The sequence below is a fragment of the Podarcis melisellensis genome (assembly GCF_964234715.1).
Source record: "Podarcis melisellensis genome assembly, chromosome: 3".
In the NCBI taxonomy this organism is placed as follows: Eukaryota; Metazoa; Chordata; class Lepidosauria; order Squamata; family Lacertidae; genus Podarcis; species Podarcis melisellensis.
Window position 1 is genome coordinate 88060398 of NC_138530.1, and position 21748 is coordinate 88082145.

Sequence of the window (21748 nt, forward strand, 5' to 3'; positions counted from 1 at the left end):
GATTACTATCTTTTTCCATGTTTACCAAATGAAATTGGTCAAAGCATCCATAACAATGGCCTACAGTGCTGATAAGGGAGATCATTTTAGGGACTTCTCATGGTGAACTAGTAATGCAATTCTTTACACGTCTACTCAGTGTTGTGTAGTAGTTAATGTGTTGCACCAGGGTTCAACTCTTCACTTGACCATGAATCTCACTGGGTGATCTTGGGCCAGTTACTGACTTTCAGCTTAGCCTACCTCACAAGGTTGTTGTGCAGATTAAATGAGAAGGGGAAAACCCAAGTGTGCCACCTTGGACTCCTTGGAGAAAAAGGCGGGATATAAATGCAATGCAATACAACCAACCAACCAACCAAACAAACAAACAATAAGCCAACCAGCCAGCCAGCCAGAAAGTCAGCCCTATTGAGTTTCATCAGACTTACTTCCAGATAGGTATATGGGATTTCAGCCTAACTTTGCTTTGTGGAATATGGAATATTGCATGAATTGAAAGATAGGATCCTGAGTTTCTTATGCATATCCTGTTGAAAGCTTGCAGTGGATATATACTTCTGACTCTAGGTCAAAGTTTGAGCCCAAGAAAAAGCAACAGCAATTAGTCTTAGGATTTTTAGGGGAAAGTCTTATGGCACTTACAAAAGTCTTGTGACTCCTTGAAGATTAACACATCGTTCTTATGGCATAAGATTGTGTAGACGAGTGTATCTGTTTGTGTGTGAGTGACTTTGTGTGTTTGTGTCTGCAACTCAAGATTACGCTTCATGTTTCTAATGGAGTGGACTCTCGTCCAGAAAAGCTAACCTACGTATATACAAATGTATATACCAAGATTGTTTTGGGGTACTTAGTGGAAATCCTTAAAACTAAATCTAAAGTTGCCTGATTTATTCAATGGTGGCTATCTAGTCTTTTATACATTGCATGTGTTTGGATTATCAATGTATTTGAATGACTTTGTATGATTTTACTGTTTTAATTTATGCCAATAAAGGCTAGTAGTAGTAATATATATACAGATATATGTGAACGTGATCACAAACACTGATTGCACCAGGGCTCCAGATCGACCGGAGCACCAATCTATGTTCATCTATAAGTGCATAGGCATCCCTATGCAGACCTTTGGCTTTATGCACAGAGGCCAAGGGTGAGTCTAGAATGGTGCGGTGATGTTGATAGTGGGACCAGTAGTTGTAGTCTTGCTTCACACATTTACTACCATGTATGGAGGGAATATGTGAAAGAGTCAAATGTTAATTGTGATTCTGTGTGTGCGGGTCAGTGTTCAGCAGTTGCGTTGTAGGAATTAGTTACTCTTAATCTTACTCTAGGTCAAAGAAGTTGCATTCCGTCTGGATTCCGGCTTTAAAGCGATCCTTCATTTTCTGTCTTTATTAATATACACACAGGGTATGATTTTTTTTGTAAGAAAATCTGTTAACTTCCTACCTTCCCTTGAAAGGGAAAGCAAACATTTGTAATAATTTGATTTGTCATGAAACTCATGTTTCAGTAATAGATGGAATGAATTTAATGAGGTATTTAATAGGCTGTGTTCTGTTGGAGATAGACAAGGAATATTTTGATAAGCTTAAGATATCATAGTTGTAAATCCAGACACTGTTCCATGAAGACTATTTAATAAAAATAAATTCTGCTCCTTAGAAACCACATTAAATCTGTTAGAAATCCACACACAATAAGTTTGGGTTTCTGCTGCAGCATTACTATTCCTTTATGTTAATTTGAAACACTAAAATAAGCTTTTTGTTAAATACTGCCATTGCCGATACTCAACCCATGTGTACTATTCCAATCAAATACTCATTTTTTGCAGGGAAGCATCTTGGAAGGAGATAACATGGGGTTATATAATTGAAGTTGCAAGTCCTGGCAAGTATTAGAGAGGGGGAAGCCATAGCTAAGACTGCAAATTACTTTAACCTTCATAGTTGTCCAAGACATTCACTTCAGGAGCGAAAAATCCCAAACATTTCATCTTTGTGATTGCTTCCCGCCCTTTCGCCTGTAAGCACTGACTGAAGGCTTAGGGTTGCAATATAATGAGCAGTTTCTAAAAATGCTACCTTTTAGCTGTAATGAATAGGTGTTGTTCCTTAGAGGCATTCAGAATGTTACAGAATCAGGCCTCTGAGACCAATGTTGTTATTATCAGTCAAGTATGCCTCAAATTTCTGCAAAGTTTGCGTATAAGAGTAGGATTGCCAACTGGGCAGGTTTAGGGCAGCTGGCATCTTTCTCTCTAGCAAACGCAGGAGAGGAAAGCTAGTTTCCCCACCACTCTCTGGTTTTTCCATTAATTAACTTTCCCCCCCTTCCTCATGTACTTTGTGCATGCTTCTGTTATGCATGCCTATATAACAGAATAGGTGGCGACCTGGAAAGAGCATGCATAGACTTGCAGGAGCATTTTCATGACAGTCGAAATCACTCTGCTATTGTACTTTGTGCTGGCTGTACTGCACATATGCATTGAAAGCAAAGCTGACAGATGGGTGGCAAAGGCAGTAGCAGTGGCTAAGCCAGCCAGTGATTTGTGGGATCAAGGTGGAGGGTTAGAAACTGGGGACTTAACATTTATAAGTGTAGCTAGTCACTAGTTGTGTCTGCTGATGTGACACCATCAACCACATCCTGGTCAATAGAATGCAAGGTGAAAGTTGCTTTTTGACTCAGCCCACCCTCGTTGGTAAACAAAATGAGCTGCTTCTTTTTGTGTCAGCAAAGAAGAAGTACTGCAGGGCAACTTTCAGGGACTGTAGGCTAAGGTTTGCAGGACTCATCATAAAGTCTAGTGGAGGGCAGGGTCTTCAGGGAAAAAAACCCTGCGTCATCTTGCAGGCAGGAGAGGGAAGCAGAAAGGACTGGAGCTGCTGGAAGGTTGGCAAACGGAGTGGGAACCAGGAGAGGGAAAGAGAAAGGAAGAGGTGGGAAGAGGCGGTGACACAGGAGAAAATGGAGGCTTGCAGGGGATTGAGCCATTTTTCAAGGTTCAAAAAACGAGACACTGACAGAAACTGACAATTGCATAGTCACCCATCCCTACAACTATTGCCCGCGACTAGTGGTAGTAGTTTCACCTCTATAGCACTTTCAGTTTTTAAAAAAGACAAAATGCTTGCAGATTTTTAAAAAAAGATTTCCCATTTAAAATCTGCATGGAAAGTGGATGGAATGGATTAACCAGTAAACACACGTGAAATAGAAACAAACCTGTATTAGTGTTCTCTGTCCATCTATAGTAAGTGGAGACAGCAAATATACCACACAATCCTAGAACAGAAAATATATTAGCCTTCCATGGTAGCACTGATTATTTGTGCATCTTTCCTTCAGGTTCTGTTTTTGGTTTTTTTTAAGTTGATCCACTAAATTCATTTTAGCCTCTCCTTGCATGAAAGCTGCTCTATAACCCTGAAAAATGTGATGCCCTTTTCCCAACTCAGTCAAAAAACCACCACCTTAACTTTCCATTTCTAATTCACAAAATTTCCCTGTGGTAAATTTGCTCATCCATAGCATTCCTCAATTTTCCTTTGACTTGCCTCTCATGCACAATGGCCATTTCCAGTTCTGCATACTACTAATGACAAACATGTTTTTTTGTTTATCGCTTGACTCCTTTCATTCTTCATCTCTCCCAGAACTCTTGGATGAAAGTATCCTGTGGGTTTAGTGATTTATTACAATTTAATTTCTCAAGTTTCTCCCAGCTCTGGCAGCAGCTGTTCGTATTTATTTTTTGACATCATGTCAGCATCACTAGTTTGGAAGATTTTTTTAAAGGCAAGCTACCACTTCTCTCCCCCACCCCCCCACCCAAAAATATTCAGATGCCTTTATTTAAATTGGATTGCAGTTTTCATGAACTGAAAGTTTTTGAGAGTGAAGTCATTTTCAATAATGTAGCTGATTCAATGCAACGTCGTAACATTGCACAACAAGCATGCACAACAAGCTTGTTCACACCTGATCCAGGTGTCCAGCTTTTACGTATGATAAAAATTGTGCTAGAGAAAGGGGGTGGGTGTGCTCTGCTGTGCCCCATCCACTTTAGCACACACCCTTCTCCTTTTCCTCAGCTGCCCATGATTTGGAAGGTAAACTTATGAGGTGGTAATTCCCCATGCAATTTGAAAACAAATGCCAAGGCGAATCCTAGTGAACTCTGGCACAAATTAAATCCCACTGAGAACTCAGTAACTTTTGATGTTGCCGGGCCTCATTTATAGAATTTCTGTATGTTACTTACGTTAATAAATTTATGTCGAACAGTGCATAAAAACTAGAAAAGGGCAGTTCTGTGCCAGAAGGGTAGGAGAAATAAGCTTCTAAACAAGACATATCTGTGGCACTTTGATCCAGTGTAGTCCTGTAAAAAAGCCATCTGTATATTTTCTACATAACAGATCACCAAGAATAGTTTCTGAAAGTCCATAATGGGATTATATTTAAAGACAGAACTGAAATGTCACTGAGCCGATTAGCTCAGCATTCTCACGTCACCAAAAAAAGTGGCCACTCAGAGTTACTGCCTTATTGGGCTACAGCTGTTAATTATATACTACAAATTCAAAAGTGGATAATGTGAATTGCCTATTTAATTTGGGGGTGGCTTGAAAAGAGCCCTATTAAGTGTTACACTGCAAGTATTAAAATGTAACACTTCCATTTCTGTGTTTTTTGTTTTTAATATTCCAGAAGCGGGAACGGATGGATAGAGTTATAGGCACCCATTTTATGTACAGTAGACATATATTTATGACTTGTAATAAATTATTTTTCCTGCTTAGTCTCTGATTTACAGTATTTGTTTTCAGATATGCAGCACTAAATTCTGCTAGGAGACATTGGAACATTGATTACCTTTCATTTGCAGGTCAGCAGGGACTATGTTCTGCTTACAGAGAAATAAGAAATTCCAGTAAAGCTTTCAGTGATTGAGGGATCATTTTAAAGTGCACACAACTTACTTACCAATGGGCAATGACATGCAAGCATGTTGCCTTTCAGTAGCAGATGAGGAAAAAGGAAATGTATTGATTGCTTCACAAGTATGTAATTTGGCACATTTCATTGGGGCACTTTAAAAAGATTCCATTTGAGGAAACTTGCAACCTGTTTTGTTATGGCCGAGTCACAGAAAAGATGCAATGAGTTGTGAGTATATAACTGCCAATTGGTGAATGACAGTGGCTCACCATGTCCAGAGAAAGTAGTAAGACTATTTCAGTGGATTTCTCCAGGGAAAGGAGAAATTCTCTAGCCATTTCTTGGGCGCAGAGTTCACCATTATCCATGGCAGTGGCACACCTTGTTTCCTTTCCTCTTCCCAAGTTTTTTTTTTATTATTATTTCCCAGTGCTGCCATTGCAAGTGGCAACAGCAGCTCCTGTGTCGACAGCCCAGGCACTATTTTGCACCAACCACAATGCCCTGCTCCTAGCATCATTCTGGGACTGTGTGTATGTGTGGAAATGGTAGCCTCCCCTCTAAAAATAAGAAAAAGATGAGAATATATTTTGAGAAAAGTCTTGAATTGCCTTCTTTTTCTAAGGCGGTGAGAAATAATGAGAAAATGCATTCAGAAAAATTGCAGCTCAACTCTAGATAGAACTATCCTTCATGAATTTGTCTAATCCTCTTGGTCATTTTTTAAAATGAGCATTCCGGAAATATGAATTTGCTTGTTTTCCTTTCACCTCTACTGTTGTTTCTTCCTGATGTTGTGTCTATTGCACTGTAATCCATTCTGGTGGACCTGTCTGCTCTATTCTTTGTACAGTGCTGATTAGCATTTTAAGTGGTTAATTAACAACATCAACAACAAGCTGTTAATCAGGAAAGTAGTTTTATTTGTTTTATTTAACAAGATTTATATATTACTTACTTGTCATAAGACCTCTAAGCAGTTTACAAAGAGCAATCCAAAATATTCATTAAAATATATATTAAGGCAAACATAAAAATTTAACACTAAATATAAACAAAACTAGCAATTTAAAGCAGTCATAAGTAATTAAATTATATGTTAAAATTACATGCCTTGGTAGGCTTGCTGAAACACAGTTTTAGCAGGTGCAAAATGCAATATAGCGAAGGTACCTGCTTAATATTAATGGTTCTGAATTACAGCATAAATGATTACCTGTTTTTGCAATGATGGATTATAGAGCTGGGCCAAAATTGTAGCCCAATTTAAGCTACATTTTGACAATTTTCAGTAGCTGGGGGCATTGGTAGAGCTCTTTGCGACTACCATTTTATCTTCCAGAATAGGGGGTAATTTCTGACAATGCAATTTCTTCCCTAGGGAATTCAGGAAACACAAAATGGTGGCCTCCAGCCAAAATAAGTTCTAATGAGCTGTTTGTCCTCCCCACAAGTCACGTGCCTCCAAAAATATGAAAGATGGGAAGGAACATAGCTGAATGATAGAGGATCTGCCTTTCATGTAGAAGGTCACAGGTTCAATCCATGATGTCTCCAGGTAGGGTTGGAAAATACGTGCCTGTAACCCAAGAGAGTCACTGCCTGTCATTATAGACAGTACCGACCTAGATGGACCCATTGTCTGACTCAGTATAAGGCAACTCCCTTTCTTCTTATTCCTGACCAACTCTGTCCTGCCAATATCTGACTAAATTTTCAAGCTGGTGAAAGTTACTTTAAACCTAATCTTAATATAAACTACTGAATGATTTGTAGTAAGGCTAGGCTGAACTTTTGTTATGTTGTATTTTTTTTCCCTTCTTGTAAGTTGCCTTGAGCATGGTTTGAAAGGAGGCATACTAATAAAATTATGTATGTATGTATGTATGTATGTATGCATGCATGCATGCATGCGTGTGTGTATGTATGTACTTTCATCAATTTGAAATTTTCATCAGTGTCATTGTAAATGGATTTCACTCCTCCCACGACATACATCTTTTCAGAATATATAGACAACTATAATTATGCAAATGAAGAATAGTTACAGCAGTTCCATTGTGTTTATGACAAAATTGTTGTCGTATAATTTTTCTTGCATTCTTCTTGTGAATCTCTAGCTACAAACAATCATGAACCTGTCATTATTTCTTTGCTGCCGCCTCTCAGAGCTTCCTCCCCCCCCCCCGTCTAATATTATATGGGAACAAATTAGGCTGCTTTTTAGTGCAATAATCAGTTATTCATCAGAGTAGGACTATTGCCCAGAAAAAAGTGATCACTAAGGCATTCCCCAGCTAGCTCAAGCTTGAAGCAGATGACTGTGTCCCCAAAGCTTATAATGATAAGAAAAATGGCCAAGAAGTCTATTAAATAGCTACGCATTCAAAAAAGCATGCATTATTCCCCTCTCTAACCTTTTACTGAATGAGTTTTGTTCTGAGTGTGCATGATGCTTCCTTAATGGCAGAATAATAATGAAACGTGGTAAATAGTGTTTCTAGCTGGGAAAAGCCATTTCCATAATGAATCATTTATTTCAATTCAGTTGTGGGAATGAATGCAGATTTGTTGGGAGGGCTGTAAGAAATCTGGGGGCAACCCAGATTAATTCAATTACAGTACACACACAAAAACTTATTTAGGAAGAAAAATGTGAGGTTTCCAGGCTCTTTCTGTCCTTAAAAAATGTGGGTTTATGTATGTATATACAAAACATCTGAATATCAATGAATGAAATATAGGAAACATAAAGATCATAAAGAGAGGATAGCCAAAAAAAGTAACTACTCTTTTCTCTCCTTTGTTCTGTGCCTCCTACTGAGGTCCATAACTGCATCATTTGGCCAGGCTAGCTTTCTTATTTTTGTTGCTTAGCATCCAGTAGTGAAATCTCCACCGGAGGGAGGACTAGGGAGTTCCTTATATATTTTTCCTGCCACGAGTGCCGCATTGCTGCATACCTTGCAAAATTCACCCAAAGCTCATCATAGCTCACCTGTCAAACCTTGCCTTCATAAAAAGGAAATGCATGGGAAAGTAAGCACTCTGCTGCCCGTTTACATAAAGAAGATATGTTGGAAATCTGCAAAACTGTGGATATTTCCAGCTTCTCACAAGATGTTCACAAAATGCCCATGGATATGCATGCTTGTGTTCCATAGGCTCTTGCATGGTCACTGTGAGAACAGAATGCTGCACTAGATGGCTAGTGGCCTGATCCACCAGGTTCTTATGTCCTTACGCAAGCAATGGTTCACAGTAGTGTTTCGTTCACACCTGTTAAGTGAACTGAGTACATTGTCAGTGCAGAACAAGAATTTGCCCTCTGTTAAAGACTTCACTGATTCTCCCTGCATACACACACACACGCCCCACCTCTGTATGCAGTTTTTTCATTTCAGGTTGGATCTCCTTTTTTGATCAAATTAGGATACCATAAAACCAGCAAGCATATTTTCCTGTACTGAAGAATACTCAGGGCCATAATGACCTGGAGTATATGTGCGGCTTGTTCTTGTTGATGTTATTTTGCTGTGGGACTGGATATCAGAGAATATTGTTGCATCCCTAGATGAAACCTAAAAATCAGTGTAGGAGGCAGTGAATGGGAACACCTTGACCTTGTAATGCTAGCCTGCTTGTAAACAGAGGAAACAATGATCAGGAGCTGTCCCATGCTGCTGCTGCTGCTGCTGCTCTTTGCCAAAGCTTGGTGGACCAGGGAGAAAGCAATTCCAAGGAGAAGGAGCAAAATTGGAGAGTCAGTTGTTTACTCCCCGCCTGAAATGCATGGCACAGATGGATGTGTCAATGAGGTTATTCTGCAACTGCTGTGGATGCTCCCTAGTCACTACTAGCACCATCTCATCTGTCCACCCATCCATGAAGCCCAGTGAGAGGAGAGCACAGAACTAACTTTCCCCACTGGAGGCATTTTCTGTCCTTGATCCTGGCCCAGAGAGGAAAGAATCACATTCCAGACACTAAAAAGCATAGGAGAGAGCCCCAGTGTTAGTGATCTGTCAACAAAGTGCAGCCAGGTAGTTGATTCTGTGAGCCCCTTGTTAAGGGATCAGCTTATGTTCTATTCACATGTGCAGGTAAATACACAAGTTACATGTATATTCATGGATTTGCAGTTTTAGGGGATCTGTAGGGCAATTAGTTATTTACCAGTACCAATACATTCTTGCTTAATGGGGGGAGGAATTAAGAAGAACAGACAAATATCAGAATAATAGCAACTAAAAGGGTTTTTTACCCAAATAAATGGTGGACAGTAACTAAAACAGCTTTGTAGATTAAAGTGGCATGTGCTATATCCACAGATGTTCTTGTCAGTGCCACCTCGTGGAGCTGCTGTATGGAATCTTCTGATTTAGAGCACTGTGCCACGTTTGCTTAGGAGAGATCAGAGAGCAGCAACCTCAATTTTGCGTATCAGATGCCGTTAGCCTGCTATGAGGTGGCACCTAGGCCCTGCCTTCTGGAGCTTTGAGGCAGTTTTGTTTTTTGTCTTTTGTTTACTTTGACTTGGTTTGTGCAGATACTTAGTTTGCTTTAGTAGTACTGTACAGGCTTGGCCCATAGCGGGTATATTCTCTCTAAGCTCGACCCTGCTGTTGATTTTCAGCCTGTCCAGATGAAAATGTTGATCTCTAGCTAAACAGTGTTGTGACTGGTTTCAACTCTAATGGAGATTTGGGCACACATCATCTAAACAAACAACATTAATTGTCCCTCAGGTTTGCCTTTTCACTGAAAGGATTTCCTAAAGTTTCTAAACCACTCCTCCTGTCCAGAGATAGACGTTTAATCTTGAATCTGTTGTATTTTTCTGACACAGTTACTCAAGATTGTATTTTTCTTTTATAGAGGAAAATCCTACTATAAAGACACTTCCCCCAAAACATTTATCAACTTAGCTATTCATTATTTGAATTTATAATGTACCCTTCCTTCTGAAGGGAGCACAGGATGGCACACAATAATAATAATAATACCTAAGAGCAATTTAAAACAATGTCATTACAGCAGTTTAAAAAAGCACTGTAAAAATGTCATACAACTTTTGGCCAGAAGCCAATACAAAAAAGGTATTTACATGTTTCCTAAGTGCAGATAAAGATTTATTTATCCCTCTATTTTCTGCTTTTGGCAATAAATGCTGATGGTTGCACAAGAGTGGAGAAAATCTGCATTTAAAAACAAAAATAAAAAGGTGTGTAATGGCAATGCAGGGTGCACAGACAGTTCCAAGAAGCAAAAACAATGACAGCAAGCCAAGCAGAGTTACACGCTAGCTTGGAGATCAAGACCAACAATGAAAAATTAGGGGTGAAAATGTTATCAAAAGATTACTATCAAAAGCTGGTTGTGAGCTCTTGCTTGTAGGCCAGGTTCCTTCATCATCATCATCATCATCATCATCATCATCATACTGGGTTGCCTCAACCATACGGAGTGGCTTCCAACACATATAAAAACATAATAAAATACCAGGCATTAAAATCCTTCTGATACAGTGCTACCTTCAGGTGTCTTCTCCAGAAGTTGTATAGTTATTTATCTCCTTGACATCTGATGGGAGGGTGTTCCACAGGGAGGGTGCTACTGCCAAGAAGACCCTCTGTCTGGTTCCCTGTAACTTCACGTCTCGTAGTGAGGAAACTGCCAGAAGGCCCTCGGAGCTGGACCTCAGTTTCTGGACTGAATGATGGGGTGAAGACGCTCCTTCAGGTATACAGGGCAGAGACTGCTTAGGGCTGCAAAGATCAGCAGCAACACTTTGAATTGTGCCTGAGCTTTGGTAACACTCGCTCTTTGGCTGGCTTTTAACAAATTTCAATACCACCCCTACTCCAGACTTCCATCTACTGCATAGCCAAACAGACCAGCATGGGTTTCTTAAACATACCTTCAAAACAGAGAAGGGCATCCTTTAAAAATCTAACCATTAGAGGTCAGGGTCATCGTTCGAGTCTTGAAATTGGTATAAAAATGAATGGGAAGCCATTATGTTCTTCATCTATAGCTATGTGAGAAATGTTCCTTTGAAGCTTGCTCTTGCATATATCATTTCAGTCGCATAAGCAAAAATACTAGCAAAGTAAGGGATGTAATTATGCTTCATAAGAAAAGACATGAGGAAGATTATTAAAGTTATTATCTGAGACAAATGCCTGTGCATTTAAATGCTTCAAATGAAGCTTGGAATAAATTTATGTTGTGTGACATTTAAGTAAAACAGTCTGCTTTATAAAGACTGGGTTTTGTCTGAGCCTAGTAATGAAAATATGAGACGGTTGTGAATGTGACTTCGTTTGAAGGAGACTGAGCAGAACAATACATTGCATGCAAAAGAGATATGGTAGAGTTTTATTATTAAGCTTGTCCACACCAACATTACCTTGTGTTTGCAGCAGTTCGTGCTTCCATTTAATATGCATAGTTCACATGACATCAACCCTCAAACCCTTGATGAGTTAGGCACTTCCCATGCATGCGAAGGTAGGCACTGGTGGATTGAGTGGATGAGGCCAATAGTAGGTTCAGTGGTCAAGAAGACATGCTGTAGAGGGAAATAATGGGGCTTGTCAAACTGGGAAGTTAGCTTAGGAGAAGGAAATCTCTGATCCTAAACCACCTCTGCCTTGAAGCTATACTCATTCATGGGAAAGGCTCTGGAGTACATGCTGCCTCGCAGGAGATCTTGAGGAGAAGAAAAGGCAAAAGAGTAAACCCTACACAAATCTGAAGTGGAGTTCCTAAGACGATTGGATGGCATCTTGTATGCCTCCTTCTGTCAATCCCCAATAGCTCCTATAGCCAAGCTGGTGCCAAATCTATTGCTCTGCTCTCCTTTGGAGAACATCAGTGAGGCCCAGGGGGTAGGTCTTGTCGTCTGGACAACCTAGAACTTCCATACACACTGCCCAGGCTTGCACCACGGAGAGGTCCCTTTGGTGTTGCTAATGCAGCAAGAACACAGGAACCAGCAGTTAAGATTTACCAGCCTCTGCAGCCACAACTTTCTCCAGTGGTTTGACTTCACCCCCAGAAGCTCATTCCATTGTCTCTCGAGACAGATAGATGCCGACAACAAATGACATCATCCCTCAGATTTTCACAAAGCTCAGCAACTGCATGCTCTATTAATTAGCTTAATAGAATCAACAAATTAGAGGATGGGGTGAAGCACAAAAGGGGGTGCCTATTGGTTTGAATGGAAAAGGCCAACAAGAAGTACCGACGAAAGAAGAGTGGCAGATGAAGATGATGGACTTCGCAGAACTGGTGAAGCTGACAGGAAAAATCCGAAACCAGCATGATCAAGTATTCCAAAAAGAATAGAAAATTTATACGATACCTGAAAGATTATTGTAAGCAATTAACATCACTAGCAGGGTTATAAGAAGACTTGTAATGAGAAGTTTTCTACCTTTCTATATTTATTTAAATTTTGAACTATTTTGTAATGAGTGTAATTAGAATGGGAAAACATACAAAACGCAATGATATAAAGGTTAATTTTGAAAGCCATGAGGCGGAAGGAAAGGAAGTTGATAGGCTCTAAAAAGCCAGGGAGGTAAAGTGGATAATAGTGATATGAATGTATGAATAGTGATATGAATATTATTAAATGGACTCCACATGTGCAAATTCATATGCGCAGGTGTGGACTACTCTGGTCCAATTTGAATGGGGGGAAAGTGGATTAACCACTAAATAATGCTCAAATGTGGACGAGCCCCAGGAGTCAGTTCAGTGTAAATTAGAGATATGTATAAAATGCAATAAACAATGATGTTGGCTTCTGGGAATCATAAAAACTGTTATTCTGATCAAAGGACCATTTCGCCATGCATAGAACATTTATTCCAGTCCCCTTCTTGTGCACCTGCAGCTGCATGGAAGCTGTTCAACACCTAGGGCAGAGCATGTGGAGCACATAGTTGCATCTTCCACACGCACAGCCCTTAGCTTTATGGAGCTGCAATACAGAGCAGCAGCTCATAAATTAGCTTTTGGGGTGTGAATGAATGGATCTTAAATTTAAGCACAATTTAATCCACAGGCCTGTGCTTGATGTGAATAAGCCCTAAAGAAGCTAGTGTTGCAACAGAATCAGCATAAGGGCTACTTGGTGACATTTTTCCCCTCTGAATCCCAGTTTGCTTCACAAAGGAAACCAAATGTGTATGTTGCCAATTTTTTTAAACAAAGACAATTATTTTGTGGTAGGCGTTGGCAGATGATGTGTCCCCTGAAGTCAGCTGAATGTAAAGTACCATTCCAGGGACTCGTTGCTTAGGCTGAACGTATAAAACGACAGGTTTGATCATTTGAAGGCTCCATATGGAATGCTTACAACACACTGATTTCCAGCAAGAAAATAATAATAATTTGGCTGCTATAGGACCAGATGGCAGATTAAAAGGCACATCATGTCAGAAAGTAAGCAGAGTTTGCTGTAAAGGCAACTATGTCTTAGCTCAGGGTTTGGCAGCAGTCTTTTCACTGATCACAAGGTCTTAGTCTGGAGGTTTTCATGTTTGGGAGTAAGCAGACAGGAATGCGTATAAGCCCTTTTTTTTCAGTAAGGCAAAACCTTTTAACTGTTTTTATAAGCTTAAAGTTATGAAATATGAAAGTGAACAAATTGCTGCTTTCAAATGAGAGCCTAGGGGTCCCTGACCATCAGGAAACAGTACCAAGGAAATAATAATGCACCTGTCTCAATAAGATGCAATCCTAAGCATACTTAAGTGGAAGTAAGTCCCATGTAAATCAATATGATGTTAGTTCTTGTGTAAGTGAATTTGAGATATGGCTGTCAGTACTGCTTAGTGCAGTGATTCCTGTGGGTTATTCTGCCATGGTATTTTTCATTATTAGGCTGAATTTTATTCATTTATTTATTTAAAACCCCCTTTGTGACTTTCAGAATGGTTGTTGTATATGTTTAACTAGAATTGACTCAGAATTTGGGATAAATCTGAGGGTTTCCCTTTAGGTAAAGCTCCTGCTGAATTTCAGCAGAGACTGAAACAGGTTTTAATAATACCAGTGAAATTTCTATGGGAAGATATTCTCATCTCAGTTGTTGCCACTGAATTCTGTCTTGAGTGAAATCTGAGATTAATTTGGTGGTTCCTACTGGGGCAAAACATCTGAGGAATTTTAAAGGATGCTAAAACCATTAGGTAGGATAAAATTTATTTGCAGGAGAGTGAAGGGGGGAAGGTTTCACACATTCTGAGTCGCTTTTACAGGAAGCCCACAAAGAAAGGTGTAAAACCTAGTTGACTACAAGGATGGCAGTGATGGCATTAAAAAAAAAAAAAGCTCTCCCACTACATTTTGAGTGCTCAGTAGTTTACAGTGGATAAACCATATTCCCTCACTGGCAACCACCTGCAAACTACACAGGAATGGTGAGCAGGACCAGAATAAAAAATGGGCAGAACAAGGAGTATGTCTTACCTTTGTGCAACAAGCTACAAGCCAGTCATAGAAAAACCAGATGTTTCTACCTCACCCGTACCTCTCCATCTTTCCATAAAGGAAAGCAAGCATTATCACCATTTGAAGACATATTCAACCCTTCTCCTGGGCCTTCGGTTAATTAAACAATCTGTGGCCTGTATATGTGTGTGTGTGTGTTCATTACTATGTTTCGTGTTTTTGTGCTTTTATATTGTAAACTGCCCTGTGATTTTCGGATGAAGGACGGTATAGAAATTTAGTAAGTAAGTAAACAAACCTTTTATTTATTTAATTTACCAATGCAAGCTTTTAATGCAAAACCTTTTTTTAAAGAAACAAAAACACCAGGGAATGTTGAGGAAAATGGCAAAGAAACTACTCCTGTTTCAGGTTACTAAGATGATACTGCATAAACTAGCGTAACACCGATGCACTATTCATTTGCATGCACAAATATTAATGAAGACTTGTAAACAAGATTCTAGTTCCATTGAACAAAAAGGAAGAAGGAAGCTATGCTACTTATCGTATTTTTCCTTCTATAAGACGCCCCCATGTATAAGATTCCCCCCTATTTTGGGGGACTCAGATTTAAGTAAACAGCCTCAGCATTATCTGTGTAAAAGACACCCCCTAATTTTTGACATAATTTATTAGGGGAAAAACCTAGTCTTATACACAGAAAAATACGGTATATGAACACGCCTTACTATTTCTTTAAAGCAAGTGTCACTAGTTGTGTATTCCAGAACCTAGCTTTGTAATTTATTTATTTATTTTTTAATTGTTGGCATTAAAAAAAAGTATTCCAGACATCTTTAATGAAAGTTAATACAGTAAATAAACAAACTTAAGGGCATGGCCTAGTGAGAGCCCTGTGGGCTGGACAGAAAGGCCTGGGGCTTCCACTTTCAGCCCTCAGCCCTGTAGCTCCCCGCTCTTGTGGTAGACTAATTGAGAGTGTTACCTTGATGCCATTCTAAATCATGCTGCATTTTCACTCAGGGAAATCAATCCCATCCAGTTTTAATGGAATGTAACAGACTAGCTGAACGTCTCTAGTAAGCCTGCTTTATTCCCTCACTACATTCACTGTTATGTGAGTAGAAAGGTTCCTGAATTCCTTTCAAACACATGTTTTTGTAGGTTTAGGTTTTGAAGCTTAAAGCTAAAGGAAATGGTAGGCTTTCAGGAAACGCTAATATAACCTCTTTAATTCATTATCCCTTTTTGTTGATGTAAGATCTGGGTACCTCTGTCACTGAGTTGGTCCTAGTATGTACAGTTTGCTAAATACTGTCTTATCAAGTATAAATATTAAGGCAAAAAGAGGATTGTTATGCAATGGAAGTGAAGCTCCCTGTAATGTTATTTTAGAAGCCAATGGAGTATTAACCATATAATCCTCTTAGAAACTGAAAGCCAAATCCTGTCCTTTGATAAAAGTTACAAGTGAAATGTGCTAGGTTATGTTGGATGTTATTAATCAGTTATAGCCTATTAATAGTTAACAGTATTTCAGTTTTTGCACCGGGGCTTTTCCTGTTGTACGTATGTGGTGTTAAGTCATCAGTATGTGGTATTTCCCCACAAATGAACAGCAACACATCCAACAAATGCGGTAAAAATAAATAAATATTTCTGAGGTCAGACCAGTTGTCCATAGATCACCCTTCACAGCTGCCCACTGATACATCAGACAGACTAAAAATAAGCAAGTACACAATCATTAAGAAATATTAACATATGTGTAAATTCATACTGGGACACAGGTGGCGCTGTGGGTTAAAGCCTCAGCGCCTAGGACTTGCTGATCGAAAGGTCGGCGGTTCGAATCCCTGCTGCGGGGTGCGCTCCCGCTGCTCGGTCCCAGCGCCTGCCAACCTAGCAGTTCGAAAGCACCTCCGGGTGCAAGTAGATAAATAGGGACCGCTTACCAGCGGGAAGGTAAACGGCGTTTCCGTGTGCAGCTCTGGCTCACCAGAGCAGCGATGTCACACTGGCCATGTGACCCGGAAGTGTCTCCGGACAGCGCTGGCCCCTGGCCTCTTAAGTGAGATGGGCGCACAACCCCAGAGTCTGTCAAGACTGGCCCGTACGGGCAGGGGTACCTTTACCTTTACCTTTTAAATTCATACTATATATGCTTGAGGAATTCAATCTTTGCAAATTCCAGACAAATCAACCCAGTCAGTCCACACTTCCCAGACTAATGTGCCTATCAGAACTTAATTATCCACATACTTTCCAAATGTTCAAATGCAGTACTTGGCTCAAATCTATCAAAGTATACCTAATAAGGCACATTTTGAAAGGAAGTACTGTATATTGAGAAATTCACATTTAAATGCATAATTTTGGCAAACATTTGTTAAAAAATAGCAATATACAGATTAATGTATGAACAGGGCAGAATCGACTTACGGGAAACAGGAACACAGACCATAAACACATACACACACATATTCATCTATTTTCATGAACATTATTATCTTCTGCTTCTTATTCTTATATTCTGTTTTCCTCTACAGCCCAATTTGTTTCCCTTATTACTTATCCCATGCTACACACATGCACTCAACACAATCATATCTGTAGGAGAATGGTCAATGAGTCTCATATTTCCTGGTTCAGAAATACAAGTCCCATGAGATTTAATCACTTGCCTTAACCACAGAAGAATTTTTCCACCCTCTCAAGCCCCATTCTTCTCTGCCCCTTTTCCATTCACTTGCTGATAAACCTTCACTCTTCCAGCCTCTCTCCCTTCCTACCTGTTGACCTGCACTATGGTGAGGACTGGAGTGGCAAGGGGGAAGCCTCTTCTCTTTTTTGCACCTGTTCTGGTGCTAATGACTACACCACATGCCAATGAACCTACGCACTGTAGTTCAGTTGTGAGTGTGACGTGGACAGAACTGATTCACGTTGACTCCATTTAAGTCAAGTTATTTCCCCATTTTGGAAAATACTTTGGCTTTATCTGAGCTTTTCTATTTGGAAGTGTGGCCACTTGCATATCTCCAAAAAAGGAGGACACAAGAGAACCCATTTACAGTGGTACCTCAGGTTACAAACTTAATTTGTTCCGGAGGTCCGTTCTTAACCCGAAACCGTTCTTAACCTGAGGTGTGCTTTTGCATACTGCCTCCCACTGCTGCCGTGCTGCTGGAACACGATTTCTGTTCTCATCCTGGGGGAAAGTTCGCAACCCGAGATAACTACTTTGGGTTAGCGGAGTTTGTAACCCGAAGCGTTTGTAACCCGATGCATTTGTAACCCGAGGTACCACTGTACAAAGAATTTGCAGGTGCTAATTTATAACTTCTAACTTAGAAGCTACTTAAGGGACTTTTGTAAACTGCATATAGGTCTTTTGTTTGAGTAAGTGATGTATAAATTTATTTAAATAAAAAATAAAAATGAATTATGTATATAGAGTTGCACACCATATAGTACTAAGCAAATTGTTTTCTCCTCATGCAGTGGAACAATATCCCTCTCTTCTTTCCCATATGCCCTTAAATGTGTTCTGGGGGGGTGTCCCCCAACTCTACAGAGCAAATCTGGAGATGGAGCAGGATACATTTGAGCAGAAAGTGGGATATATTTGAACAGACTTTGCCCATTTTCTGGTCATTTCCCTGCAACATTAGTGAAAATCCCCTTGTCGGGTGCTTTATTTTTTCACTAGGAAACTGTGGGGTCATGGGACTTTGGCATGCAAATGTAACTTTGTACATTGCCTTGAGATTAAACAGAACTGCTTTTAAATAAATGCTGTCTCTTTAAAGCTATGTTAATGAGTATGGGCACATCAGTCACATTAAAATAACTACTTTCCTTTGAATATGAACATGACTTGAATAAGAAAATTAATGTTTGCACTACGTTATGAACATGCAAATTACTATGTAAGTGCTGCCTTAATTATAATTGCTATTAATGATGAAATCAAAATTCCAGTGAATTATAATGCATCCTTTAATTAGATTTTGATATACAATTTCTGAAATAATTAAGTCTCCTCCAACTTGGATGTTGGCCAGGTTATATATAATACATAATACAGACTGATCATGTAATTAAGAACGTTTCATGAAACCATTGATAGACCTTGCAGCATAACAATCTCCTTTGACTTAAAATAGAATGGTGCTGTTTTCTTTCATTGGTGAATCAATCTCCAATATGGCAATGTGATTGATGTCTGAATTCACAAAAGAATTTTCTAGTATGTTTGCTAAATATGGAGTGCATTTCTGTATATAAATTATATTGAAATATTACTGGATAAAATTTAATAGGAATTTACATATGGAAAAGTGCAACTGAATGAAAAGTACACAAAACAGTTTCACTGTCCTTTTTTGGATGTATGTAAAACAAATGTATCTGCACAGGGCTTGGAAGCTGCTGGTTATGTTTTCAAAAGAGCTGTGTAATATCTGGAGAATCCCTGGGCTTAGACCTTTGAAACTAGCTTAGAGACTGAACGACATTTGCATAAACAGCTTCTTAATACGCTGCTCCCCCCTTCTTTTCCTTTTGCATAATTTGCCCACTGATCGTACAAAAGGTTCTACAATGCCAAAGGGCAAGTTCTGATGTGAAAATGGAAACTCGTGAAAACTCAGTTCAACTTTAACAACAACAACAACCATAATTTGGCTTCTTGGAGATGTAACATATGTGAATATTTGCCAGTCTGTCTTTCTTTTTTAATCAGCTAGGTTGGGACGCTCTACCATCAGTAATCTATTCAGTAAGTCCATTCTGTAAGCAAATGGTTTGGGTCCAGAATATCACATGAAGCATCTTTTCCCTCTATATTTTAAATATTCTGGGGAGATCCTGCTCAAAATGCCATTTTTAAGTGATGCAATAATGGCATCTACCAGGAGGAGGACCTAAGTTTCCATATCGATGTGGAGTGTCTCTCCTGAGAGATGCACTCAGCCACATAATTGGTTGCTTTTCAAAAGCTGATTACAATCTGTCTAGATAAACACACACACAAAAATTATACAATGCAACATTGTTGTTGTTGTTGTTTTAAAACTTAGAGAATAATAAATATATGTAAGAGAGGAAAAGACGTTGCAGTCATACCCCCCACCGGAGGCCTTCATTATATTCCCCTGCACTGAAAATGGAGCACAATTAATATTATTATTTAACCAGGGAAAAAAATATTACATTTCTTTAAATTCCTTTATTTACATGCCACATGTTACCAAATTCCAATGGAAAATTACTAGACTGAAAACAGAGGGAATAGCTTGTTATATCTGTATGGTCTTGCACTCTGAAAGATGTTTGCTTAGAGTCATTGGCCATCTGTTTGATGGAACTGGGCCAGCATATGGGCTTTCTGCGTCTGTGTTTGTCTCTAGAACACTTGGTGGTTGATATAGTCAAATAGTCAAATATTGCACCAGTCTCTTCAAGAGAAGGGTTGTGGCTCAGTGATGGAGCACATGCTTTTTCTTGGTATCTCCAGGTAGAGCTGTGAGAGGCCTTTGCCTGAAAGCCAGGAGAGCTACTGCCAATCAGTACAGACAATGCTGTACTGACTTGGTATAAGGAAGCTTCCTGTGTTCCTAAAGACAGGCTTCTAGCTTTTGTAGGATTAAAGGGATTACATTTATAACAGCAATGCATTTACCATAATTTTTTTTACAAAAATAGTAAAGTGACTGATTTAGCAGCTGTTTGACCATAGATCTAGGATGATAATCATTTTGTACTGGTGATCTATCTAATTTTGTTCTTCCCCTTGTACAAGCTAATATCTACTCAACAAATTTATGAGACCAGTTTAGAAGATATTCTGCAACATATGAAAGATAGAGCATTCTTCTCCTGGGGGGGGGGGTTCCCGGGGGGTTCCCAGCTGGTGCCTCCTCTTCATCCAGCCGGTCCATGACATCTTACATTCCCTGAAACCCTCAACACTGCTTTTGCCCTTATCATGGTTCTGCAATGGTTTTGGTGATCAAGTAGGGAAATGCAGTTGGAATATGGAGTTGAAGAGGGAAAAACAGACTTGGGGAGGAAACATTATAATCCTTCTTGCCACTTTGCACATCCATGGAATTGCAAGTGCTTTGCAAGCTGAGGATGCTGTTCTGTTCTCAATAGTATACCATCTACAATATATTGCTTCTCAATGTGTACTGCACTTCCAGAAACCAACGTTTTCTAACTTCCATCCCTCCCTATTCTGTTTTATTTTTTAGTTTAATTTTGTGGGCAAATTGCTTGGACCAAGAGGAAATTCCTTGAAAAGGTTACAAGAGGAAACAGGTGCAAAAATGTCAATCCTGGGGAAGGGTTCTATGAGAGACAAAGCCAAGGTACTGTACCCAACTCTTGATTTTTAGCTATATCAACTGTAGACAAAGTCATTGTAATATGTCATTTGCTGAGTATTTAAATGGTTATGGTGATCTAACATTGCAGGGGGAAAAATCTGTATAATGTTATACTTTTTGAGGAGAAAGAACATTACTGGGGGTGTGGGTGGAATCACCCTGAAGTCTAGACCTCCACATATTTTACGGAGATAATGTGCATCATTGCAACTTAAAAATATTCTCTGCAGTGATTAAGGATCCATGTGAATCTTTTATAACTGGGTACGGTGTATAACATGATTGCTATGCATGTTCCTAGAATTTGTGTTACATGAAAGAGAACTTGGAACTGAGTTGACAACATCTTGAAACTTGGACTGCATCGTAATTATCATCTGGTTGATTAATCACACCCTTTCCCTTTCCCTTTCCCTTTCCCTTTCCCTTTCCCTTTCCCTCCTTCTTAAGGCAGGGGTGGGGAGCCCCTGGCCTTCTAGGTGTTGTTAGACATCTCTTGGCTTCCATAAGCCCCAGCTAGTATGGCCAATGATCAGATATTTCTTTGCTTTGCAATACTTGCATGCCACTTTTCAGTTACAATGGCTCTCAAAGCAGTTCACAATCAGATTTATAAGCATATCATATTGGCCTGACAATAAGAGACCTGGAATATTAAGCATTATCATTGATACCATAGGACCCTTGGCTCTGCTCCCCTGAAAGGTGGTTTGTCCTAGCGGCAGATGTTCTTCTAACTTGTCACCCCAGTCTACCAAGTACCGTATTTTTGCTGACAATACTACCGCCATTGCTGGTCAGGGAACTGGACTAGCCATGATTCCCAGTTATTAGATGGATAGCAGCTAATGGATGACCAGTGACAGCTGAAATCCTCTCCCCAGCCCTGATGCTTGTGGCAGCTAAGGGAGATCCTG

At 39.6% G+C, this 21748-nt stretch overlaps 1 protein-coding gene across 2 annotated transcripts in view; it reads left to right on the forward strand.

The window, feature by feature from the left end:
* The window catches only part of KHDRBS2 (KH RNA binding domain containing, signal transduction associated 2), a 341718-nt gene that overhangs the window by 122442 nt on the left and 197528 nt on the right, over nt 1-21748 (forward strand). For both annotated transcript variants that reach the window (XM_081906474.1, XM_081906475.1), the window contains exon 3: nt 20697-20813. In XM_081906474.1, the coding sequence (XP_081762600.1) occupies nt 20697-20813 (117 nt within the window). The remainder of the gene's footprint in view (nt 1-20696; nt 20814-21748) is intronic.